This window comes from Nomascus leucogenys, chromosome 20 (assembly GCF_006542625.1).
Source record: "Nomascus leucogenys isolate Asia chromosome 20, Asia_NLE_v1, whole genome shotgun sequence".
Taxonomy (NCBI): Eukaryota; Metazoa; Chordata; class Mammalia; order Primates; family Hylobatidae; genus Nomascus; species Nomascus leucogenys.
In genome coordinates, this window is record NC_044400.1 from 25,357,027 (window position 1) to 25,384,863 (window position 27,837).

Genomic DNA, 27,837 nt, shown 5'->3' on the forward strand with positions numbered 1-27,837 from the left:
CACCACAGGCTCAACACCATGTGGAAGCTGCCAAGGCTTGGGGCTTTCACCCTCTGCAGCCATGGCCTGAGCTGTACCTTGGCCCCTTTTAGCTATGGCTGGGACACAGGGCACTGAATCCCTAGACTGCATAAAGCAGCAAGGCCCTGGGCCCAGCCCACAAAACCATTTTTCCCTCCTAGGTCTGCAGACCTGTGATGGGAGGGGCTGCCATGAAGACCTCTGACATGTCCTGGAGACATTTTCCCCATTGTCTTAGTGGTTAACATTTGGCACCTCGTTACTTAGTAAATTTCTGCAGCTGGCTTGCATTTCTTCTCAGAAAATGGGTTTTTCTTTTCTATTACATCATCAGGCTGCAAATTTTCCAAACTTTTGTGCTCTGCTTCCCTTTTAAGCATAAGTTCAATTCCAAACCATATTTTTGTGAATACATAAAACTGAATGCTTTTGACAGCACCCAAGTCACCTCTTGAACACTTTGCTGTTTAGAAATTACTTCTGCCAGATACCCTAAATCATCTCTCTCAAGTTCAAAGTCCCACAGATCTCTAGGGCAGGGGCAAAATGCCCCCAGTCTCTTTGCTAAAACAAAGCAAGAGTCACCTTCATTCCAGTTCCCAACGAGTTCTTCATCTCCACCTGAGACCACCGCAGCCTGGACTTCGTTGTCCATATTACAATCAGCATTTTGGACAAAGCCATTCAACAAGTCTCTAGGAAGTTCCAAACTTTCCCACATTTTCCTTCTTCTTCTGAGCCCTGCAAACTATTCCAATCTCTGCTTGTTACCCAGTTCCAAAGTTGCTTCCACATTTTCGAGTATTTTTATAGCAGCACCCCACTCCTGGTACCAATTTACTGTATTAATTAGTTTTCACTCTGCTATGAAGAGATACCTGAGGCTAGGTAATTTATAAGGGAAAGAGGTTTAATTGACTCACAGTTCCACACAGCTGGGGAGGCCTCAGGAAACTTACAAACATAGCAGAAGGGGACACAAACACATCCTTCTTCACATGGCTGCAGAAGCGAGAAGAATGAGAACCAAGTGAAGGGAGAATCCCCTTACCATCAGATCTCTTGAGAACTAACTCACTATCATGAGAACAGGTTGGGGAAAACTGCCCCCATGATTCAATTATCTCTATCTGATCCCTCCCAGAACACATGGGGATTATGAGAACTATAATTCAAGATGAGATTTGGGTGGGGACATAGCCAAACCATATCACGGGTTAAAAGTCCAACTTTTAATTTTAACAATGATAAAAGTCTAATCTCCCACTTCCATCATTCTCACTTTTCTTTGCTGGTTTTGCGATATCTGAATTATTTTTACCAAATTTCTCCCTGTCCTCCTCCTCACTAGATTTATTCTGGCCACAAAGTCTTGCCAATGGCTCTTCAATGGGCCATACCAGAGTCCAACCTTTGGGTGTCCCCCATGACTAATCCAACAGGTTTTTCTGTCTGTATAACTGATCCTCTTCCCTCTCCTCTGCAGCTCATGGCATATGCCAAAGTAAGACTGATTCCCTTCTGATGTCTCTTTTTATATCATTTCCTTATTCAAGAACCTACAGTGCCTCAGGCTCTGGCCAGCCTCACTAAACCCCCAGGCACTCTTTCCTCCTTATTCATTTACTAACTTAGATACACTGGTGCCCAGGACATGAAGGCACATGTGGGACAATACATGTGTCAGCACTGGGCATGCAGGGCTGAGTAAAGTAGCCCTTCTTCCCAGCCAGGGGATCTCACAGCCCACACCTTTCAATTCTGGATGCACTGTCAACACCACCACATGGGATTGGTGACTTTATTCTTCCTCAAAGTCACATGTGTTTGCTTGAGCTTTCCTAACTAGACTATAAGTTTCTTAAAACCCTAATCTTCTCTTCCACTTTTGGCCCCCAACTCAAGAAGTGTTCCTTATAATGCTGTGTACACTAAAAGTGCTTAATAAATAAATGCTCACTCAGCAATACAACGAATAAATAACAACTTGATTTGGGATGAAACTCTAAAATGTTTTCATTAAATGTTTATGACAGGAGTTAAAATTTAAATGTAAGATGTGCCTATATTTTATATTCACAGAAAATCAAGGAGTTTCATCCTACTTTTGATCCACTCATTAATAACACTTGGTTCAGCAGGTCCAGGGCACAAAAACGGTTTCAACAAGTAGCACGCAAGGTAAGTCTCAGCACCAGCTGGAAATGTTGATTTGTTTACTCATCAGCATAAGGAAATCAAGCAATGGTGGTTTGATAACATCTTTATTGAGATACAATTTACATACCATAAAATTCACCCTTGTAAAATGTACGTCAGTCGTTTTTAGTATATTTATAGAGCTGGGCAGCCATCACCCCTCTCTAATTTTAGAACGTTTTTATCACCTCAAAAGGAAACTTGGTGCCTATTTTCAGTCACTCTCCACTCCCTCCTCCCCACAGTCCCTGGCAACCAATAATCTACTTTCTGTCTCTACGGATTTGCCTTTTCTGGGCATTTCATATAAATGGAATCATACAATATGCAGCCTTTTAAAAAATCAATTTATAAATTTATAATTGACACATAATAGTTGTACATATTTGTGGGGCACAGTGTAATGTTTCAATGCATGTATACATTGTATAAGGATCAAATCAAGATAATTACCATATCCATCACTTTAAACATTCAATACATGGCTTTTGGTAACTGCTTCTTTCATATAACTTACTTCCTAGGCTTGTACATATTTTAGCATGTATCAATACTTCATTCTTTTTATGGCTGAATAATATTCCATTGTATGGATAGACCACATTTTCTTTATCCATTCATCAGCTAATGAAAGTTTCAGTTGTTTTCACCTTTTGGCTATTATGAGTAAAAATGGGATATTGATCAGTTACTTCTAGGAAGAACAATTGAGAATGTCTGAGGGATCGTACCTCTAGCATCCAGGCTTAATGTGTGCCTTTCATAGTTGTCATCTCCCTTCTGTGGCTTCCTCTCCCTCGTGCTGGTCCTCCAGTGGCTTCCTGTTATCAGGATAAAACGAAGACTTCTGAGCCTCATATTCCAGTAAAGGGTGTCATGTGACCCCTGGTCTGGCCACAGCCACACTCCTCTAGCAGCCGCTGTCCTCTCGTTGTCCCAGTCTGGTCTGCCACACATGTTGTACTCATTCCCTGCTACTACCCCTGTGAATCTGCTCTCAGCTCTGACTATAGTGCCTCCCCAGCTCTGCTCCATGGGACTGCACCTGTCCTTTGGGCCAGCCTGAGTCCACTTTTCCTACAAGAGGCCATCCTTGTGCACTTTAGTATTTAGGGATCTCCTCGGTGCCGTGTGCTTCTTGTGCTGCCTGTAAATCTCTCATCTCTGTCACTTGTGTGTGACTTCCCTGGTGGGCAGGGGCACACTTGAAGCCAGGGAGAGCAGTGGATAAAGCCTGGGCTGTGGAGCGGACTGCCTGCACTAATTCCTGGTGCTGCTTCCTTGCACTTTCTGATCCTGGACAAGTTACATAACCACTGTGCCTTAGTTTCCTCACCTGAACACCGAGGAGAATAATGAGACCTGTCTCAAAGTGTTGTTGTGAGGATCAAATGAATGAACATGTATAAGGGACTTCAAATGTTGTGTTACAGCTTGTCTTTCAGGCAGTCTTCTCAGCCTGGACTTGTGGCAGTCTAGGTAGAGGGAGGCAGAGCTCACTGCCTTGCGGACCTACTCACCAGCTTCCAAGGCCCCATGACCCTCACCTATTTACCAGCCTCCAAGGCCCAAGAGCCAGTGTCCCTGGTAAGGCTTTCCCTGGGTGGTCTCTGCATATGTGCAAGCAGAGGCCACCATGACATGCTCAGGGCAGGGAGGACAGTGGTAAGAAGAGGCAGCACAAAGCTGTGCTCCCAGGGAGGAAAGCACAGCCATTGACAATAGGAAAATAACAGCAAGAGACTGTCCAGGCTGGCTTGTTGCTAATGGGACCACCTTGGTCCTTCTGCATCAAGCCCTCCAGCCTGAAAAAGGGTATCAGCAATGATGGGCTTTGTTCTGAGTGATGGCTCAGCCTGTTCCTCACATGCCAAAGCAAGCCCTGTCAGTTCTATGTGCCAACGTGTCCCAGCCAATGCCTTGCCTAATCTCCTCAACTACAGCCACAGACCAGGCTCCCAGCATCTCTCGTCTGGACCATGGCCACAAGTTCCCCTACATCCAGTGCCACATGGCAGCCAGAGTTGTGTTTGCAAAGCTAAAAGATGACAGTGTCTCTCCCCTGCTGAAACCCTCCAAAGATGTTCTACAACAGTTGAAATAAAATACACAATTTTTATCAAGGCTCCCAGGTCACATTGGATTTCTCTGTCCTTTAAACATGTCTCCTTTGTTCTGGCATCAGGACCTCTGCATTGGCTGTCTCCTCTGCTCAGAACTCTCTTGCCAACATCTTTCCATTATTGTCCTCTCACCATTCAAGCCTTGCTTCAAATCTCACCTCTGCAGAGGCCTTCCCTCATTGTCCTTGCATAAGTGGGCAGGCATCCCACCTCCAGCCCCTCCAGTCATGGCCTGAGGCATTACCCTCTTATTTTCTTCAGGGTATTTATCTTGGTTTTTTCTCTTGGTATTTATTGTCATCCCACTTCACCTCCTACACACACTTGGAATATCAGCTCCTTGTGGGCAGGACATTTATTTGCTCCTCACTGTATCTCCAGTGCCTTGCACAGGACAGGGCACTGAGTAGCCACTTTATAATATTTGTTAAATAAAAGAGCCATTTGGGCTGGCAATATGGCCGAATAGGAACAGCTCCTGTCTGCAGCTCCCAGTGAGACCAATGCAGAAGGCAGGTGATTTCTGCATTTCCAACTGAGATACCTGGCCCATCTCACTGGGACTGTTTAGACAGTGGGTGCAGCCCACGGAGGGTGACCCGAAGCAGGGTGGGGCATCTTCTCACCCAGGAAATGCAAGGGGTTGGGGAACTCCCTCCCCTAGCCAAGGGAAGCCATGAGGGACTGTGCCATGAGGAATGGTGCACTCCAGCCCAGATACTACACTTTTCCCATGGTCTTCACAACCCGCAGACCAGGAGATTCCTTCGGGTGCCTACGCCACCAGAGCCCTGGGTTTCAAGCACAAAACTGGGCAGCCATTTGGGCAGACACCAAGCCAGCTGCAGGAGTTTTTTTCATACCCCAGTGGTGCCTAGAATGCCAGCGAGACAGAACCGCTCACTCCCCTGGAAAGGGGACTGAAGCCAGGGAGCCAAGTCATCTAGCTCAGCAAATCCCATCCCCATGGAGCCCAGCAAGCTAAGATCCATTGGCTTGAAATTCTCGCTGCCAGCACAGCAGTCTGAAGTCAACCTGGGACACTTGAGCTCGGTGGGGGGAGGGGCGTCTGCCATTACTGAGGCTTGAGTAGGCGATTTTCCCCTCACAGTGTAAACAAAGCCACCAGGAAGTTCAAAATGGGCGGAGCCCACTGTAGCTCTGCAAAACCATAGTAGCCAGACTGCCTCTCTAGATTCCTCCTCTCTGGGCAGGGCATCTCTGAAAGAAAGGCAGCAGCCCCAGTCAAGGCCTTACAGATAAAACTCCCACTCCCTGGGACAGAGCACCTGGGGAAAGGGGCAGCTTCGGTGCAGCTTCAGCAGACTTAAACATTCCTGCCTGCTGGCTCTCAAGAGAGCAGCGAATCTCCCAGCACAGTGCTCAAGCTCTGCTAAGGAACAGACTGCCTCCTCAAGTGGGTCTCTGATCCCTGTGCCTCCTGACTGGGAGACACCTCCCAGCAGGGGTCTACAGATACCTCATACAGGAGAGCTCCAGCTGGCATCTGGTGGGTGCCCCTCTGGGATGAAGCTTCCAGAGGAAGAAACAGGCAGCAATCTTTGCTGTTCTGCAGCCTCTGCTGGTGATACCCAGGCAAACAGGGTCTGGAGTGGACCTCCAGCAAACTCCAGCAGACCTGCAGCAGAGGGGCCTGACTGTTAGAAGGAAAACTAACAAACATAAAGGAGTAGCATCAACATCAATGAGAAGGATGTCCAAACAATAACCCCATCCGAAGGTCACCAACATCCAAGACCAAAGGTAGATAAATCCATGAAGATGAGGAAAAACCAGTGCAAAAAGGCTGAAAATTCCAAAAACCAGAATACCTCTTCTCCTCCAAAGGATCACAATTCCTCGTCAGCAAGGGAACAAAACTGGATGGAGAATGAGTTTGACAAATTGACAGAATTAGGCCTCAGAAGGTAGGTAATAACAAACTCCTCCAAGCTAAAGGAGCATGTACCAACCCAATGAAAGAAAGCTAAGAACCTTGAAAAAAGGTTAAAGGAATTGCTAATTAGAATAACCAGTTTAGGGAAGAACATAAGTAACCCGATAGAGCTGAAAAACATAGCAGAAGAACTTCGTGAAGAATACACAAGCATCAAGAGCCAAATCAATCAAGCGGAAGAGAGGATATCAGAGATTGAAGATCAACTTGATGAAATAAAGTGTGAAGACAAGATTAGAGAAAAAAGAATGAAAAGGAATGAACAAAGACCCCAAGAAATGTGGGACTATATGAAAAGACCAAACCTACGTTTGATTGGTGTACCAGAAAGTGATGGGGAGAATGGAACCAAGTTGGAAAACACTCTTCAGGATATTATCCAGGAGAACTTCCCCAACCTAGCAAGGCAGGCCAACATTCAAATTCAGGAAATACAGAGAACACCACAAAGATACTCCTTAAGAAGAGCAACCCCAAGACACATAATCATCAGATTCACCAAGGTTGAAATAAGGAAAAAATGTTAAGGGCAGCCAGAGAGAAAGGTCAGGTTACCCACAAAGGGAAGCCCATCAGACTAACAGTGGACCTCTCTGCAGAAACCCTACAAGACAGAAGAGAGTGGGGGCCAATATTCAACATTCTCACAGAAAAGCATTTTCAACCCACAATTTCATATCCAGCCAAACTAAGCTTCATAAGTGAAGGAGAAATAAAATCCTTTACAGACAAGCAAATGCTGAGAGATTTTGTCACCACCAGGCCAGCCTTGCAAGAGCTCCTGAAAGAAGCACTAAATTTGGAAAGGAAAAACCGGTAACAGCCACTGCAAAAAACATACCAAAATGTAAAGACCATCAACACTATGAGGAAACTGCATCAATTAATGGGCAAAACAACCAGATAGCATCATAATGACAGGATCCAATTCACACATAACAATATTAACCTTAAATGTAAACCGGCTAAGTGCCCCAGTTAAAAGATACAGACTGGCAAATTGGATAGAGAGTCAAGACCCATCAGTGTGCTGTATTCAGGAGACCCATCTCACATGCAAAGACACACATAGGCTCAAAATAAAGGGATAGAGGAATATTTACCAAGCAAATGGAAAGTTAAAAAAAAAAAAAAAGCAGGGGTTGGCTGGGCATGGTGGCTCACGCCTGTAATCCCAGCACATTGGGAGGTCAAGGCAGGCGGATAACCTGAGGTTGGGAGTTCAAGACCAGTCTGACCAACATGGAGAAACTCCGTCTCTACTAAAAATTCAAAAATTAGCCGGGTGTGCTTGTGCATGCCTGTAATCCCAGCTACTCGGGAGGCTGAGGCAAGAAAATGCTTGAGCCCGGGAGGTGGAGGTTGTGGTGAGTTGAGATCATGCCATCGCACTCCAGCCTGGGCAACAAGAGTGAAACTCTGTCAAAAAAAAAAAAAAAAAAAAAGTGGGGGTTGCAATCCTAGGCTCTGATAAAACAGACTTTAAACCAACAAAGGTCAAAAAAGACAAAGAAGGGCATGGTAAAGGGATCAACACAACAAGAAGAGTTAACTATCCTAAATATATATTTACCCAATACAGGAGCACTCAGATTCATAAAGCAAGTTCTCAGAGACCGACAAAGTGACTCAGACTCACTCCCACACAATAATAGTGGGAGACTTTAACGCCCCACTTTCAATATTAGAAAGATCAATGGGACAGAAAATTAACAAGGATATTCAGGACTTGAACTCAGCTCTGGACCAAGTGGACCTAATAAACATCTATGGAACTCTCCACCCCAAATCAACAAAATACACATTCTTCTCAGCACCACATTGCACTTATTCTAAAAGTGACCACATAATTGGGAGTAAAACACTCCTTAGCAAATGCAAAAGAACAGAAATCATAACAGTCTCTCAGACGACAGTGCAATCAAATTAGAACTCAGGATTAAGAAACTCATTCAAAACCGCACAACTACATGGAAACTGAACAACCTGCTCCTGAATGACTACTGGGTACATAATGAAATGAAGGCAGAAATAAATAAGTTATTTGAAATCAATGAGAACAAAGACACAACATACCAGAATCTCTGGGACACAGCTGAAGCAATGTTTAGAGGGAAATTTATAGCACTAAATGCCCACAGGAGAAAGCAGGAATGAACTAAAATTGACACCCTAACATCACAATTAAAAGAACTAGAGAAGCTAGCAGCAGACAAAAAAATAACTAAGATCAGAGCAGAACTGAAGGAGATAGAGACACAAAGAACCCTTCAAAAAATCAATAAATCCAATAGCTGGTTTTTTGAGAAGATTAACAAAATAGATAGACTGCTAGCCAGACTAATGAAGAAAAGAGAGAAAAATCAAATAGACACAATAAAAAATTATAAAGATGATATCACCGCTGATCCCACAGAAATACAAACTACCATCAGAGAATACTATAAACATCTCTATGCAAATAAACTAGAAAATCTAGAAAAAATGGATAAATTCCTGGACACATACACCCTCCCAAGACTAAATCAGGAAGAAGCCAAATCCCTGAATAGACCAATAACAAGTTCTGAAATTGAGACAGTAATTAATAGCCTACCAACCAGAAAAAAGCCCAGGACCAGAAAGATTCACAGCCGAATTATACCAGAGGTACAAGGAGGAGCTGGTACCATTCCTTCTGAAGCTATTCCAAACCAAAGGAAAAGAGGGACTCCTCCCTAACTCATTTTATGAGGACAGCATCATCCTGATACCAAAACCTGACAGAGACACAACAAAAAAATAAAATTTCAGGCCAATATCCCTGATGAATATTGATGCAAAAATCCTCAATAAAATACTGGCAAACCAAATCCAGGAGCACATCAAAAAGGTTATCCATCACGATCAAGTCAGCTTCATCCCTGGGATGCAAGGCTGGTTCAACATACGCAAATCAATAAACATAATCCATCACATAAACAGAACCAATGACAAAAACCACATGATTATCTTAATAGATGCAGAAAAGGCCTTTGATAAAATTCAACACCTCTTCATGCTCAAAACTCTCAATAAACTAGATATTGATGGAACATATCTCAAAATAATATGAACTATTTATGACAAACCCACAGCCAATGTCATACTGAATGAGCAAAAGCTGGAAGCATTCTCTTTGAAAACCGGCACAAGACAAGGATGCCCTCTCTCACTACTCCTATTCAACATAGTGTTGGAAGTTCTGGCCAGGGCAATCACACAAGAGAAAGAAATAAAGGGTATTCAAATAGGAATAGAGGAAGTCAAATTGTCTCTTTGCAGATGACATGATTGTATATTTAGAAAACCCCATTGTCTCAGTCCCAAATCTCCTTAAGCTGATAAGCAACTTCAGCAAAGTCTCAGGATACAAAATCAATATGCAAAAATCACAAGCATTCCTATACACCAATAACAGACAGAGAGCCAAATCATGAGTGAACTCCAATTCACAATTGCAACAAAGAAAATAAAATACCTAGGAATACAACGTACAAGGGATATGAAGGACCTCTTCAAGGAGAACTACAAACCACTGCTCAAGGAAATAAGAGAGGACACAAACAAACGGAAAAACATTCCATGCTCATAGGAAGAATCAATGTTGTGAAAAGGCCGTACTGCCCAAAGCAATTTATAGATTCAGTGCTATTCCCATCAAGCTACCATTGACTTTCTTCACAGAATTAGAAAAAAACTACTTTAAATTTCATATGGAACCAAAAAAGAGCCAGTATCGCCAAGACAATCCTAAGCAAAAAGAACAAAGCTGGAGGCATCATGCTACCTGACTTCAAACTATACTACAAGGCTACAGTAACCAAAACAGCATGGTACTGGTACCAAAACACATATATAAACCAATGGAACAGAACAGAAGCCTCAGAAATTATGCCACACATCTACAACCATCTGATATTTGACAAACTTGACAAAAACAAGCAATGGGGAAAGGATTCTCTATTTAATATATGGTGTTGGGAAAACTGGCTAGCCATATGCAGAAAACTGAAACTGGACCCCTTCCTTAACACTTTATACAAAAATTAACTCAAGATGGATTAAAGACTTAAATGTTAGACCTAAAACCATAAAAACCCTAGAAGAAAACCTAGTCAATACCATTCAGGACCTAGGCACAGGCAAAGACTTCATGACTAAAACACCAAAAGCAATGGCAACAAAAGACAAAATTGACAAATGGGATCTAATTAAACTAAAGAGCTTCTGCACAGCAAAAGAAACTATCATCAGAGTGACTAGGCAACCTACAGAATGGGAGAAGATTTTTGCAATCTATCCATTTGACAAAAGGCTAATATCCAGAATATACAAGGAACTCAAACAAATTTATAAGAACAAAACAAACAACCCCATCAAAAAATGGGTGAAGTATATGAAAGGATACTTCTCAAAAGAAGACGTTTATGTGGCCAACTAACATATGAAAAACAGCTCATCATCACTGGTCATTAGGGAAATGCAAATCAAAACCACAATGAGATACCATCTCACGCCAGTTAGAATGGTGATCATTAAAAAGTCAGGAAACAACAGATGCTGGAGAGGATGTGGAGAAATAGGAAAGCTTTTACACTGTTAGTGGGAGTGTAAATTAGTTCAACCATTGTGGAAGACAGTGTGGCAATTCCTCAAGGATCTGGAACCAGAAATACCATTTGACCCAGCAATCCCATTACTGGGTATATACCCAAAGGATTATAAATCATTCTACTATAAAGATACATGCACATGTAAGTTTATTGAAGCACTGTTCACAATAGCAATGACTTGGAACCAACCGAAATGCCCGTCAATGATAGACAGGATAAAGAAAATGTGGCACATATACACCATGGAATACTATGCAGCCATAAGAAAGGATGAGTTCATGTCCTTTGCAGGGACATGGATGAAGCTAGAAATCATCATTCTTAGCAAACTAACACAGGAACAGAAAACCAAACACCGCATGTTCTCCCTCATAAGTGGGAGTTGAAGAATGAGAACACATGGACACAGGGAGGGGAACATCACACACCAGGGCCTGTCGGAGGATGGGTGACTAGGGGAGGGAGAGCATTAGGAGAAATACCTAATGTAGATGGTGGGTTGATGGGTGTAGCAAACTACTATGGCATGTGTATCCTTATGTAACAAACCTGCATGTTCTGCACATGTATCCCAGAACTTACAGTATATATAGATAAAAAAAAAAAAAAGAGCTGCTTACAGAATGGAAAGTGATGTAAATTATGGAATGAACAATCCCCTCAGCCACAGCTCTGGGCTCAGGTAGCACTCACCTGCAGTAGCATCTGCTCTGAAGGCAAAGCTCATTGGTATGCAGTTAGCATTGCCCGTAACCCACAGTGCTATTGCTGCAGAATCACCGGTGCCATTTGTCCTTCAACTCTGAAAATAGCACAGTGGTAGCATTACTATTCAGACATATCCAGAAGAAACAACAAAGAACTAGTCATTCTTTCCACACTGGAAATATGAGAAAATCAAGCCTCATAAATTGGGTGGGACAAGGCCAGATGACAACTTGGTCTTTTTTGTATTCAGGCAAGTCAGTATTGCCCAGACTTTGAAGTCCCTGTGACCGCAGTCTAGGGAGAGTAGCATGCCACACTCCCTGTGGACTCTGACTTACAGTGGCAGTCTCAGCTCTTAGTGTGGTTGGGGAAAGTGAATTAGGTTGAATGCCAAAATGAGCATGTGTTGATTAATAATTTGAAATCATTATCCACTCCAATTTCAGGTCATGATTCAGGGACGATTATTCAATATGCTTAGTGCTGTTCGTGAAATGGACAAAGAGAGTGTACTGAGAAAGACTGGCCAAGCAAAACAGTCGATAGCACAAGGTGAAGTATGGCTGCAAAGCACAGAGATGCTGAGACTGATCATGCCTCTGAGCGTGAACTTTCCTTAGAATGAAGTTAGCTCTATGCAAATAAAACATTTTCACCAGTCACAAATATTAGTTTCCTATCTTTGCTATAACAAATCACTTGTGCCTTCTGCTTCCTCTTGTCACTAGAGACTAGGGTAGTCATCATTTATATTTGCTGATTGACTGGCTGAATCTGGTATTTTCTCAACCTAGCATTTACATATTAAGCCTTTTAAACTTAATGGCTTAAAACAATGCAAATTTATCATCTTACAGTTCTGGAGGTCAGAAGTCTAAAACAAGGTGTTGGTAGGGCTGCACTCCCCCCGGGGGCTTCAGGGGAGCCCAAGTCCTTGCCTTTTCCAGCTCCTGGAGTCTACCTGCATTCCTTGGCTTATGGCCCCTTCCCCACATGACTCTAACCTCTTGCTTCTGTCCTCACATCTCCTTGTGTGAGTCTGACTCCCGTTTCCTTCCTATGCAGACTCTGATTACATAATGCCCACCTGTCTAGTGCAGAATAATCCCCCCATCACAGAGCCCCATCTGCAGAGTGCCTTTTACCATGGAAGATAACACATTCACAGGCCCCTGGGAATGGGATGTGGGTACCTCTGAGTGCCATTATTCAGCCTATCTCATGACATAAAGTGGATCTCTATGTCAGGTTTGGCTGAAATACCTACCCACTTGATAATAAACAAGGTCCCCCAACCCCAAACCAAGTTGTAATGTCTGTGAAGTTTGGCTGTGGCTAGACCTCCTGTTTTGTGCCCTCTGCTTCCTCTTGTCACCAGAGACTAGGGTAGTCATCATTTATACTTGCTGATTGACTGGCTGAATTTGGTATTTTCTCAACCTAGCATTTGCACATTAAGCCTTTTAATCTTGTATTGTCTCTCCCTAACTTAAGGAAATTTCCATGCTGGCCACCGTGGCCACTGTAGTAAATGCCTGTAATCCCAATACTTTGAGAGTCCAAGGTGGGAGGATCACTTGAGCCCAGGAGTTCAAGACAAGCCTGGGCAACATACATAGTGAGACCCCTGGATAATTAAAAATTATCCAGGACTGGTGGCATATGCCTGTAGTCCCAGCTACTCAGGAAGCTGAGGTGGGAGGATCAGCTAAGCCCAGGAGTTCAAGGTTGCAGTAAGCTATGATTGCACCACTACACTCGAGCCCGGGTGATAGAGTAAGACCCTGTCTCTAAAAAAACAAAAAAAAGAAAGGAATTCCAATCCTCTGATGCCCAGCTTGGCTGGGACTGTTGGAGGCCCACTCTTGGTAGCTTCTAGGAGCCCAAACACCATATCGCCATCTTCTCCCAATACATATATTCCCAATCCACGGTTTGTTTGCCAGCCCACAAGCAGGCCCTGATCTTTCCAGAGTCTTCCTCCCTTCCTGGCCTGAGCCTCTGAGCCTGGCTCAGCCTTCCCCATCCTCCCTAGGCACAACCACACTCCCATCTGCCACTCCACTGAGACCCAAGTGTGTATTTTGTTTTTCAAAATATTGTATAACATTTTAATGATTCTCTTTCTTCCTCCTATATTATTTTTTATCTCTGGTGTTGAAGTTTCTAATAAAGAAACTCTTTTTTCTAAAAAATTATAAAATTTACTTGTGAATTCTGTGGGGATGTATAGAAAATGTCTTCGTTTACTTCTTTAATCTTTTTCTTTGCTTAATTCATCAGAGATATTTTAATTATGAATTATAGTTTTTTGGAAATAAAGATAAAATTTTTTTAACCAGAAAGGAGGTTGAGGTAAGAACCAATGGGCCATTAAAAGTGGAAATATATATATACACGCACACACCCACTAATTGGTATATGGAAAATATGCAAATATATATGGTGATTTCCCATAAAAATACCTTTAGTACCCCCTAAAAGTGCCGTTTTTTTCACCCATAGAGGCGAATTTCTTCAAATTCTTCCTGAGGCGGATCAGTCAGGATGATTATACCAGCCGGTTCTCTGTGTCGCCCAAGGAGGTGCTGCCCTTCGCTTTCCCAGACTGCAGCCCACCCCAGGACTCCAAAGAGCTGGTAGGTGCTGTCAGGCTTGGTGGCGGGGCGTGGACATGATCATGATCGTGTTGGGCAGATACAAGGCAAGCCCTACCTCAGTCTCAGTCCTTTCACCTCCTCCCAGAGGCTCCAAAGGAAGACCAGGAGAGTATTACCAGTGGAAAACCAGGGATCATCTCCTGCCATCTGCCTTGCTCCTGATACACCTGCACAGAACTCCCTGGTAACCTGGGCTGGGTCCTTCCCAGCCTGAAATGCAGCATGAGCACTGACCCCCGCCCAACTGCCCTGGAACTGGGCCTGAGTGCAGAAGGGCAGAGAGAGGAACCAAGAGGGCCCCACCTGGCCCAGGGAAGCAGGCTCTGCTCAGCTGGGCCCTTCTGCTGCCTGGGCAAATGGTAGAAGTCAGGGAAGGGCAGCCCTCAAGTCTGGGCCTGACCTCATAAGAAGGGAATGTGGCCCCAGAAACTGACAATCTAACCCATCAGACTCACAACTCACTTCTCTCTCTCTTTCTGGGGGGTGTGTGTGTGTGTGTGTGTGTGTGTGTGTGTGTGTATCTTTCTCTCTTGGGGTAGCAGGAGGTATAATGGCTCATCCTTCTTCCCTTCTGGGCACAATGGTGCATTATTGAAAAAGTGAGAGTTAACCCTTAGGTTGTATTTACTATAGGTCAGGCAGTGTCTTAAGTCCTTCCGGTTCACCTCATTTAATCTTCAACAAATCTACATGATAGGTTTACCATTTTTCAAATGAGGAAACTGAAGCACATATTCACATAGCCAGTAATAAAATGTTGCTCTAGTTCACATCGTTAGTAATAAAAAGTATACTTAAATCAATATTGCAAGTGCATGTGCAAAATACTTTGTTAATTTCAAAGAATAAATGTCATTCACATTCTAAAATATTTGTTAAGCATTGCAGGTAATCTACTCAAGAATTATGGGACTGAATTTAGAAATTCCATATGTTTTCTGCTTTTGATAATTGTGTGACTTAAAGGAGCAGAATAATTAGTTCCTAAGAAATAAAAATCCTGTGATTTTCAAGCAACAATAAATGTCTGACACTTGATAATTAATGGGATGAAGAGGTTGATAGGGTAGAAAGAGATCCTCAGTGTGAAGTGGAGCCCCCCTCATTATTTTGAATAGTTTGAAGCTGATATGTTTCATTTGATATTTTAGTGCTACAAAGACTTCACTGCTGCTCAAGGTTGTTGAAAAATAGAGAGCTCGGCATTCCTATCTATAAAAAAGAATCTATTAATTTATTTCATAAATACTGTATTTCATCAATTCTAAGATGCCTTTTTCTTAAATTTAGCATCTAGAAATTGGGAAATGGTATTATTGTGGCCTATTAATGTTTCATCATATTAGTTTAGTGATGGTGTATTAGATTAGGGGATGTATGCTATTTTTTGAGTGCCCATCATATTCAGGCACCACCCAGATCCTCTGGGTGTTTGAGGCAGACTAGCATGCAGGAAGTGTATTAGGTAGTGCTTCAGGGGTTTGCACCTGTGGAAGGCAGGCAGCGGGGACAGGATTGGGTGGAGAGAGAAGTAGGACTGGGGTCCACCTCAACAAAGGCGTCAGCTGGGCCTGTGAGAACTCTGAGGCTGGCACAGGGTGAGAGGACACAGCATGTTTCCCACGGCTTCAACCCGCCATGGAGGTGAGCTGCCTGGGAGGAGCACTTGACTCTGACTAAGGCAGTGCCCTTCAGATGAGGCAGCCCCTGAAGAGGGCTCCCCCGCCCCCAAGAAGTGTTTCTATCCCTACACTCCTGGCAGCTAGGGGCTGAGTCCTTCAAGCCTGAAGAAGTTTCTGAGTGACACATTCAGCCTCCACAACCGCAGAAAATAAAAGAGACTCACATCCACTAGGAGACATGGAGGAGGGGGTGATCAGGGCTGCCTTCCTGCCCTACAGAGCAAGTGGCAACTCTGGTTGCAGCAGGAGTTGCTCTGAGAGTAGAACTGGTCATTAATATTTCAAAATGTAATGGAAACAGAAGCATAGCCACTCTTGCTCAGTGGTGATTCTCTGTTCTTTTTTTTTTTCCTTTCACATTTTAGGCTCCTGATGGCCTTGGACTGGTCCCAATTAAGTCTTCAGAAGTTCAAATCAAGCAGAGTTATTCCTTCTTCAATCTGCAGGTCAGACCTGTCACATAAATTAATTAGTTGAGTTTCTTATTAAGTAAACAAAATATTCTTGAATTTGAATTGCAGTGTTTTATAGTTTTGCTTTATGGTAGATTACACTGTGTGGCACATTCTGCTGCTATGGGATGGCATACGGGAGATACAGCAGATTCTTTTCTCATAGTGTGGCTTGTGCAAACCAGGATTTCTACTCTGTGGATATACCCATATCATGCATATATGAAGCTATCTGAACTACATATATTAGAAACTTCAAGAAAAAAATACAAGATAAAGTGAGCAAAAATTAGTCAGCCTTTCTTGAGGTATATGACCACTTCTGTTTCTGAAAATGAAAATATTTTGGCATACTTCTACACTTAAGCCGTGTAGTATGGTTGAGTAATTATGAACACTCATGTGTGCTGAAACCCAGAACAGGGCTCAGGACTTTCACTAAAGTCTGTCCAGTCTGGTCCAAACCAACAATAGCCACAATCCGATGACTACAACATGATGCTTGTCTTACTTTTACCACCAGGAAGCTCGGAAATGCTGTTGAGAAGTAGATCCCACCAAATGGTAACAGGTTTTTAAGGATGTTCAATCTTCTTTTACCTTCAGGTTCCTCAACTGTACAAAATTAAGAGATATCAGCCATTCTCTGTCCACAAGTCTTCAACAAGTTACAGACCTCAAAAGCTTGCCCGAGCCCTAAAGCAAGGAGCTGAGGTAACACACCCCCACCTTCCAGAATCTCTCTCATTTTTTCCCTCTTATCCTGGCATCAAAACTAACGTGCTGCACTTGGTCATTGTTAGGATGAAGTCACCACCATCATAGCCCTTCCGAAACAGGACTCCACAACTCAGCTCTCTGGCAAGACATCAATCTTGAGCATGAAACCACCTGAGGCCTTAGCCATGTCTCTAGATTATGATCCTCTGTATGTTTTTGTAAGTAACAACTGGCAGAAGCCTTGTCTTCTGTGTTTCTTTATTTCAGCAATTACTCTATAGGAAACAGAGCATTCATTGGGAATATTTTTTCTCTTTGGAATTTCAAGTGTTAAACAATATCTGATCTTTAAAATTGTTTGCCAGCCTTTATTTTTTGGAGAATATCAATGACTCCATCTTTTAGCAATTCCTGCATTTTTAATGAAAATAATTTTATGATCTTTTCTAAATATCTATAATATGTACATATAGGCCAAAGAAGAAATTAAAAAAGAAATTAGAAAGTATTTTTAAGTGAATGAAAATGAAAGCAAACAAAAAATCTGTGGGAAATTTATAGCACTACACACCTACATTGGAAAAGAAGAAAAGTTTCAAGTTAATGTCCTAAGCAACCCCTTTAAGAAACTAGAAAAAGAAGGGCAGATGAAACCAAACTAAGCAGAAAAAAGAAATAATAAAGGTCAAATTGAAAATCAATGAAATAGGCCAGGCACAGTGGCTCACGCCTGTAATTCCAACACTTTAGGAGGCCAAGCCGGCAGATCACTTGAGGTCAGGAGTTTGAGACCAGCCTGGCCAACATGGCGAAACCCTGTCTCTACTAAAAGTACAAAGAAATTAGCCAAACGTGGTCATGCCTGCCTATAATCCCAGCTATTCAGGAGGCTGAGGCAGGAGAATTGCTTGAACCCAGGAGCAGGAGGTTCCAGTGAGCTGTGATCACGCCACTGCACTCCAGCCTGGGTAACAGAGCAAGACTCCATCTCAAAAGAAAATCAAATGAAATAGAAAGCAGAAAAACAATAGAGAAAAACTGGTTCTTTGAGAAGACCAATAAAATCGATAAACCTGTAACATAACTGATAAGGAAAAAAGGCAAAAGGCACAAATTACCAATGTCAGGAATGAGAAAGGTGACATCACTACACATACTACAGATTTTAAAAAGATAAGAGGTTAATATTATGAAAAACATGATGCCAGTAAATTTGATGACTTAAGTTAAATGTGCAAATTCATTAAAAGGCACAAACTGGGGGGTGGAGCCAAGATGGCCAAATAGGAACAGCTCCGTTCTACAGCTCCCAGTGTGAGCGACGCAGAAGACTGGTGATTTCTGCATTTCCATCTGAGGTACCGGGTTCATCTCACTAGGGAGTGCCAGACAGTGGGCGCAGGACAGTGGGTGCAGCGCACTGTGCGCGAGCCAAAGCAGGGTGAGGCATTGCCTCACTCGGGAAGTGCAAGGGGTCAGAGAGTTCCCTTTCCTAGTCAAAGAAAGGGGTGACAGACGGCACCTGGAAAATCAGGTCACTCCCACCCTAATTCTGCACTTTTCTGACGGGCTTAAAAAATGGCACACCAGGAGATTATATCCTGCATCTGGCTCGGAGGGTCCTACGCCCACAGAGTCTCACTGATTGCTAGGACAGCAGTCTGAGATTAAACAGCAAGGCGGCAGCGAGTCTGGGGGAGGGGCGCCTGCCATTGCCCAGGCTTGATTAGGTAAACAAAGCAGCAGGGAAGCTTGAACTGGGTGGAGCCCACCACAGCTCAAAGAGGCCTGCCTGCCTCTGTAGACTCCACCTCTGGGGGCAGGGCACAGACAAAAAAAAGACAGCAGTAACCTCTGCAGACTTAAATGTCCCTGTCTGACAGCTTTGAAAAGAGTAGTGGTTCTCCCAGCACACAGTTGGAGATCTGAGAACAGGCAGACTGCCTCCTCAAGTGGGTCCCTGAGCCCCGAACAGCCTAACTGGGACGCACCCCCCAGTAGGGGCAGACTGACACCTCACACAGCCGGGTACTCCTCTGAGACAAAACTTCCAGAGGAACGACCAGGCAGCAGCATTCGCAGTTCATGAAAATCCGCTGTTCTGCAGGTACCGCTGCTGACACCCAGGCAAACAGGGTCTGGAGTGGACCTCTAGCAAATTCCAACAGACCTGCAGCTGAGGGTCCTGTTGGTTAGAAGGAAAACTAACAAACAGAAATGACATCCACACCAAAAACCCATCTGTACATCACCATCATCAAAGACCAAAAGTAGATAAAACCACAAAGATGGGGAAAAAACAGAGCAGAAAAACTGGAAACTCTAAAAAGCAGAGCACCTCTCCTCCTCCAAAGGAATGCAGTTCCTCACCAGCAACAGAACAAAGCTGGACAGAGAATGACTTTGACGAGTTGAGAGAAGAAGGCTTCAGACGATCAAACTACTCCGAGCTAGAGGAGGAAATTCAAGCCAAAGGCAAAGAAGTTAAAAACTTTGAAGAAGAATTAGACGAATGTATAACTAGAATAACCAATATAGAGAAGTGCTTAAAGGAGCTGATGGAGCTGAAAGCCAGGTCTCGAGAACTACGTGAAGAATGCAGAAGCCTCAGGAGCCAATGCAATCAACTGGAAGAAAGGGTATCAGCAATGGAAGATGAAATGAATGAAATGAAGCGAGAAGGGAAGTCTAGAGAAAAAAGAATAAAAAGAACTGAACAAAGCCTCCAAGAAATATGGGACTATGTGAAAAGACCAAACCTATGTCTGATTGGTGTACCTGAAAGTGACAGGGAGAATGGAACCAAGTTGGAAAACACTCTGCAGGATATTATCCAGGAGAACTTCCCCAATCTAGCAAGGCAGGCCAACATTCAGATTCAGGAAATACAGAGAACGCCACAAAGATACTCCTCGAGAAGAGCAACTCCAAGACACATAATTGTCAGATTCACCAAAGTTGAAATGAAGGAAAAAATGTTAAGAGCAGCCAGAGAGAAAGGTCGGGTTACCCACAAAGGGAAGCCCATCAGACTAACAGCTGATCTCTCGGCAGAAACTCTACAAGCCAGAAGAGAGTGGGGGCCGATATTCAACATTCTTAAAGAAAAGAATTTTCAACCCAGAATTTCATATCCAGCCAAACTAAGCTTCATAAGTGAAAGAGAAATAAAATACTTTACAGACAAGCAAATGCTGAGAGATTTTGTCACCACCAGGCCTGCCCTAAAAGAGCTCCTGAAGGAAGCACTAAACATGGAAAGGAACAACCGGTACCAGTCACTGCAAAATCATGCCAAATTTTAAAGACCATCAAGGCTAGGAAGAAACTGCATCAACTAACGATCAAAATAACCAGCTAACATCATAATGACAGGATCAAATTCACACATAACAATATTAACTTTAAATGTAAATGAACTAAATGCTCCAATTAAGAGACACAGACTGGCAAATTGGATAAAGAGTCAAGACCCATCAGTGTGCTGTATTCGGGAAACCCATCTCACGTGCAGAGACACACATAGGCTCAAAATAAAAGGATGGAGGAAGATCTACCAAGCAAATGGAAAACAAAAAAAGGCAGGGGTTGCAATCCTAGTCTCTGATAAAACAGACTTTAAACCAACAAAGATCAAAAGAGACAAAGAAGGCCATTACATAATGGTAAAGGAATCAATTCAACAAGAAGAGCTAACTATCCTAAATATATATGCACCCAATACAGGAGCACCCAGATTCATAAAGCAAGTCCTGAGTGACCTACAAAGAGACTTAGACTCCCACACAATAATAATGGGAGACTTTAACACCCACTGTCAACATTAGACAGATCAACAAGACAGAAGGTTAACAAGGATACTCAAGAATTGAACTCAGCTCTGCACCAAGCAGACCTAATAGACATCTACAGAGCTCTCCACCCCAAATCAACAGAATATACATTTTTTTCAGCACCACACCACACCTATTCCAAAATTGACCACATAGTTGGAAGTAAAGCTCTCCTCAGCAAATGTAAACGAACAGAAATTATAACAAACTGTCTCTCGGACCACAGTGCAATCAAACTAGAACTCAGGATTAAGAAACTCACTCAAAACTGCTCAACTACATGGAAACTGAACAACCTGCTCCTGAATGACTACTGGGTACATAATGAAATGAAGGCAGAAATAAAGATGTTCTTTGAAACCAACAAGAACAAAGACACAACATACCAGAATCTCTGGGACACATTCAAAGCAGTGTGTAGAGGGAAATTTATAGCACTAAATGCCCACAAGAGAAAGCAGGAAAGATCCAAAATTGACTCCCTAACATCACAATTAAAAGAACTAGAAAAGCAAGAACAAACACATTCAAAAGCTAGCAGAAGACAAGAAATAACTAAAATCAGAGCAGAGCTGAAGGAAATAGAGACACAAAAAAAACCTTCAAAAAATTAATGAATCCAGGAGCTGGTTTTTTGAAAAGATCAACAAAATTGATAGGCCACTAGCAAGACTAATAAAGAAGAAAAGAGAGAAGAATCAAATAGGCGCAATAAAAAATGATAAAGGGGCTATCACCACCGATCCCATAGAAATACAAACTACCATCAGAGAGTACTACAAACACCTCTACGCAAATAAACTAGAAAATCTAGAAGAAATGGATAAATTCCTCGACACATACACCCTCCCAAGACTGAACCAGGAAGAAGTTGAATCTCTGAATAGACCAATAACAGGCTCTGAAATTGTGGCAATAATCAATAGCTTACCAACCACAAAGAGTCCAGGACCAGATGGATTCACAGCCAAATTCTACCAGAGGTACAAGGAGGAACTGGTACCATTACTTCTGAAACTATTCCAATCAATAGAAAAAGAGGGAATCCTCCCTAACACATTTTATGAAGCCAGCATCGTCCTGATACCAAAACCTGGCAGAGACATAACCAAAAAAGAGAATTTCAGACCAATATCCTTGATGAACATTGATGCAAAAATCCTCAATAAAATACTGGCAACCGAATCCAGCAGCACATCAAAAAGCTTATCCACCATGATCAAGTGGGCTTCATCCCTGGGATGCAAGGCTGGTTCAACATATGTAAATCAATAAATGTAATCCAGCATATAAACAGAACCAAAGACAAAAAACACATGATTATCTCAATAGATGCAGAAAAGGCCTTTGACAAAATTCAACCATGCTTCATGCTAAAAATTCTCAATAAATTAAGTATTGATGGGACGTATCTCAAAATAATAAGAGCTATCTATGACAAACCCACAGCCAATATCATACTGAATGGGCAAAAACTGGAAGCATTCCCTTTGAATACTGGCACAAGACAGGGATGCCCTGTCTCACCACTCCTATTCAACATAGTGTTGGAAGTTCTGGCCAGGGCAATTAGGCAGGAGAAGGAATAAATGGTATTCAATTAGGAAAAGAGGAAGTCAAATTGTCCCTGTTTGCTGATGACATGATTTTATATCTAGAAAACCCCATTGTCTCATCCCAAAATCTCCTTAAGCTGATAAGCAACTTCAGCAAAGTCTCAGGATACAAAATCAATATACAAAAATCACAAGCATTCTTATACACCAATAACAGACAAACAGAGAGCCAAATCATGAGTGAACTACCATTCACAATTGCTTCAAAGAGAATAAAATACCTAGGAATCCAACTTAGAAGGGACGTGAAGTACCTCTTCAAGGAGAACTACAAACCACTGCTCAATGAAATAAAAGAGGATACAAACAAATGGAAGAACATTCCACGCTCATGAGTTGGAAGAATCAATATCATGAAAATGGCCATACTGCCCAAGGTAATTTATAGATTCAATGCCATCCACATCAAGCTACCAATGACTTTCTTCACAGAATTGGAAAAAACTACTTTAAAGTTCATATGGAACCAAAAAAGAGCCTGCATTGCCAAGTCAATCCTAAGCCGAAAGAACAAAGCTGGAGGCATCACGCTACCTGACTTCAAACTATATTACAAGGCTACAGTAACCAAAACAGCATGGTACTGGTACCAAAACAGCATGGTACTGGTACCAAAACAGAGATGTAGATCAATGGAACAGAACAGAGCCCTGAGAAATAACGCCATGTATCTACAACTATCTGATCTTTGACGAACCTGACAAAAACAAGCAATGGGGAAAGGATTCCCTATTTAATAAATGGTGCTGGGAAAACTGGCTAGCCATATGTAGAAAGCTGAAACTGGATCCCTTCCTTACACCTTATACAAAAATTAATTCAAGATGGATTAAAGACTTACATGTTAGACCTAAAACCATAAAAACCCTAAAAGAAAACCTAGGCATTACCATTCAGGACATAGGCATTGGCAAGGACTTCACGTCTAGAACACCAAAAGCAATGGCAACAAAAGCCAAAATTGACTAATGGGATCTAGTTAAACTAAAGAGCTTCTGCACAGCAAAAGAAACTACCATCAGAGTGAACAGGCAACATACAAAATGGGAGAAAATTTTCGCAACCTACTCATCTGACAAAGGGCTAATATCCAGAATCTACAATGAACTCAAACAAATTTACAAGAAAAAAACAAACAACGCCATCAAAAAGTGGGCAAAAGACATGAACAGACACTTCTCAAAAGAAGACATTTATGCAGCCAAAAAGCACATGCAAAAATGCTCATCATCACTGGCCATCAGAGAAATGCAAATCAAAACCACAATGAGATACCATCTCACACCAGTTAGAATGGCCATCATTAAAAAATCAGGAAACAACAGGTGCTGGAGAGGATGTGGAGAAATAGGAACACTTTTACACTGTTGGTGGGACTGTAAACTAGTTCAACCATTGTGGAAGTCAGTGTGGCGATTCCTCAGGGATCTAGAACTAGAAATACCATTTGACCCAGCCATCCCATTACTGGGTATATACCCAAAGGACTATAAATCATGCTGCTGTAAAGACACATGCACACATATGTTTATTGCGGCACTATTCACAATAGCAAAGACTTGGAACCAACCCAAATGTCCAACAACGATAGACTGGATTAAGAAAATGTGGCACATATACACCATGAAATACTATGCAGCCATAAAAAAAGATGAGTTCATGTCCATTGTAGGGACATGGATGAAACTGGAAACCATCATTCTCAGTAAACTATTGCAAGGACAAAAAACCAAACACTGCATGTTCTCACTCATAGGTGGGAATTGAACAATGAGAACACATGGACACAGGAAGGGGAACATCACACTCCGGGGACTGTTGTGGGGTGTGGGGAGGGGGGAGGGATAGCATCAGGAGATACATCTAATGCTAAATGACAAGTTAATGGGTGCAGCACACCAACATGGCACATGGATACATATGTAACAAACCTGCACATTGTGCACATGTACCCTAAAACTTAAAGTACAATAATAAAAAAATAAAAATAAATAAAAGGCACAAACTGTAAAATCTTATTTAAGAGGAGATAAATAGCCAAAATAGCTTTTTTTTTTTGAGACGGCATCTCGCTCTGTCCCCCAGGCTGGAGTGCAGTGATGCAATCTTGGCAAGCTCCGCCTCCCAGGTTCACGCCATTCTCCTGCCTCAGCCTCCTGAGTAGCTGGGACTACAGGCACCCGCCACCACGCCCGGCTAATTTTTTTGTATTTTTAGTAGAGATGGGGTTTCACCATATTGGCCAGGATGGTCTCGATCTCCTGACCTCATGATCCGCCCGCCTCAACCTCCCAAAGTGCTGGGATTACAGGCGTGAGCCACTGCACTCAGCAAAATAGCTTTATATCTGTTAAAGGAATTGAATTTTTGGTTGAAAACTTTCCCACAAAGAAACCTCCAGGCTCAGATGCCTTCACTATGGAATTCTGCCAAATATTTAAGGAAGGAATAATACAAAATCTACACAAGCCCTTCCAGAAAATGGAAGAGAAGAGACTAATTCCCAAATCATTCTAGAGGCTAGTATTACTCTGATACCAAAGCCAGACAGAGATATTACAGGAAAAAAAAGAAAAGATCAATATCCTTCATGAACATAGATGAAAATATTTTTAACAAAATTTTAATAAATCAAATTAATTGCTTTATAAAATGGATAATGTATCATAAACAAATAGGGGCTTGAACCAGGAATACAAGATTAATTTAACATTAAAAATTTACTGTAGTTTACATATAACACACCAAAAAGGAAAGACATCTCAATAGTAACAGAAAAATTATCTAACATCCATTCCTGATGAACACTATCACCAAGTGCGGGATAGAAGGGAACTTCCTCAACCAAATAATGGTCATCTATTTAAAACCTAGAGCCAACATCAAAGTGAGTAGTAAATGACTGAATGCCTTCTTCCTAAGATCAAGAATAAGGCAAGGATGTCTGCTTTCACTAATTCTATTCAGGATTATAAGTATAGCCAATGTAACAAGACAAGAAAAATAAATAAAAGTCACCCAGATTTGAAAAGAAGACATAAAACCATGTTTATTTACAAAAAAAAAAAGATTGTCTATCAAGAAAATACAATGAAATCTACAAAAAAACTGCTTAAACTAACAAGGGAATTTAACAAGATTGCAGGATGCAGAATCACCATATAAAAATCAATTATATGTCTTTATACTAGCAACAAACATTCTGAAACTTGTTTCAAAAGCCATATCATTTAACAATAGCATCAAAACATGAAATATTTAGAGATAAATATGACAAAAATGTATAAGACCAGTACACTGAAAATTATAAAACATTACTCAGAGAACTCAAAGAAAACCTAAATAAATGGAGAAATAAACAGATCAATGGAACAGAATAGAAGATCCAGAAATATATTCATTCATACATTATGGTCAATTGATTTTTGACAAAGATCAGAGATAATTCATTAGAAAAAAAATAATCTTTCAACAAATAGTGCTAGAGCATTTGGATATCTATTTACCAAAAATAAAAATAAAAATTTCAATTAGTACCTCACACCATCTACATAAATTAATACAACATGGATCATAGACCTAAATAGAAAACCTGAAACTACAAAACTACTAGAAAACACATAGAAAATCTTTGTGATCTTCAGTTAGACAAAGATTTCTTAGACAAAACACCAAAAGACCACAATCCATAAATGAAAAAAAAAACATGGATTAATTGGACTTTGTCCAAATTAAAAATTTCTGTTAATGTTAAGAAAATAAACATATAAATCACAGACTTGGAGAAAATATTTGGAAATCACATATCTGATAAGAACTTTTATCCAGAATATATAAAGAACTGTCAAAACTCACAAAGGAAACAGTCAACAGAATGAAAAAGTGACCTACAGAATAAATAAAAGTGACCTACAGAATAAATAAATATATAGTCAGCAAACTATATATTTGATAAGGAGTTAATACCCAAAATATATAAGAAACTTCTACAATTCAATAGTGAAATAAAAACTAATAACTCAATTTAAAAATGGGTTAAAACTTGAATAGACATTTCTCCAAAGAAGACTTATAAATGGCCAACAGCTATATGAAAAAAATGCTCACCACTAATCATCAGAAAAAAAATCAAAACCACAATGAGATATTACTTAACATCTGTTAAGAAGGCTATTACTAAAAAAATAAAACACAGTAAGTGTTAAGGAAGATGTAGAGAAATTGGAATCCTTACACACTATTGGTAGAAATCCAAAATGGTGCATCCACTATAGAAAATAGTATGGAGGTTCCTCAAAAAATTAAATATAGAACTGCCATATGATCCAGCATTCAGCTGGGTGTGGTGGCACATGCCTATAGTCCTAGCTACTTGGGAGGCTGAGGCAGGAGGACCCCTTGACCTCAGGAGTTCAAGGCTGCTGTGAGCTGTGATTTCACTACTGCACTCTTGCCTGGGCAACAGAGTGAGACCCTGTCTCGAATAATAATAATAACAGTAATAATAATAATGTGATCCAGCAATCCCACTTCTGGATATGTTTCCAGAAGTATTAAAATCAGGGCTAGGCATGGTGGTTGATGCCTGTACTCTCAACAATTTGGGAGGCTAAGGCAGGAGGATCACTTGAGCCTGGGAGTTTGAGACCAGCCTAGGCAACATAACAAGAGGCTGTTTCTACAAAAAATTAGCCAGGTGTGATGGCAGAAGCCTGTAGTCCCAGCTATTTGGGAGGCTGAGGTGGGAGGATCGTTTGAGCCCAGGAGGTCGAGGTTGCAGTGAGCCATGATGGCACCACTGCACTCCAGCCTGGATGACAGAACAAGACCCTGTTTCAAAAAATAGAGAGAAAGAAATCAGGATATCAAAGAGATACTAACATTCCTATGTTCATTGCAGCACTATTCACAATAGCTAAGATGTGGAAACAGTCTAAAAATCTATCAACAGATGAATGGAATAAAAAAAGTGGCATATTCAGACAGTGGAATACAATTCAGCCTCAAAAAAGGAGGAAATTCTGTAATACACAACAGCATTGATAAACCTTGAGGACATTATGCTAAGCTAAATAAGCCAGTCACAGAAAGACAAATACTGTATGATTCTGCTTATATGAGATATTGATAATAGCCAGACTGACAGAATCAAAGAGTGAATGGTGGTTATCAGAGGCTGAGAGAGGGGAAAATGGGGAGTTACTAGGCAACAGGCATAAAGTTGCAGTCAAG

The 27,837-nt window shown here is 41.6% G+C and overlaps 1 protein-coding gene across 3 annotated transcripts in view; it reads left to right on the forward strand.

Annotated features, from left to right (window-relative positions):
- Window positions 1–27,837, forward strand: part of CFAP221 (cilia and flagella associated protein 221) — a 124,971-nt gene that overhangs the window by 75,241 nt on the left and 21,893 nt on the right. For all 3 annotated transcript variants that reach the window (XM_030801171.1, XM_030801172.1, XM_030801173.1), the window contains exons 14-19: window positions 2,104–2,202; window positions 12,089–12,194; window positions 14,148–14,281; window positions 16,350–16,430; window positions 17,043–17,150; window positions 17,240–17,374. In XM_030801171.1, coding sequence (XP_030657031.1) covers window positions 2,104–2,202; window positions 12,089–12,194; window positions 14,148–14,281; window positions 16,350–16,430; window positions 17,043–17,150; window positions 17,240–17,374 — 663 coding nt within the window. The remainder of the gene's footprint in view (window positions 1–2,103; window positions 2,203–12,088; window positions 12,195–14,147; window positions 14,282–16,349; window positions 16,431–17,042; window positions 17,151–17,239; window positions 17,375–27,837) is intronic.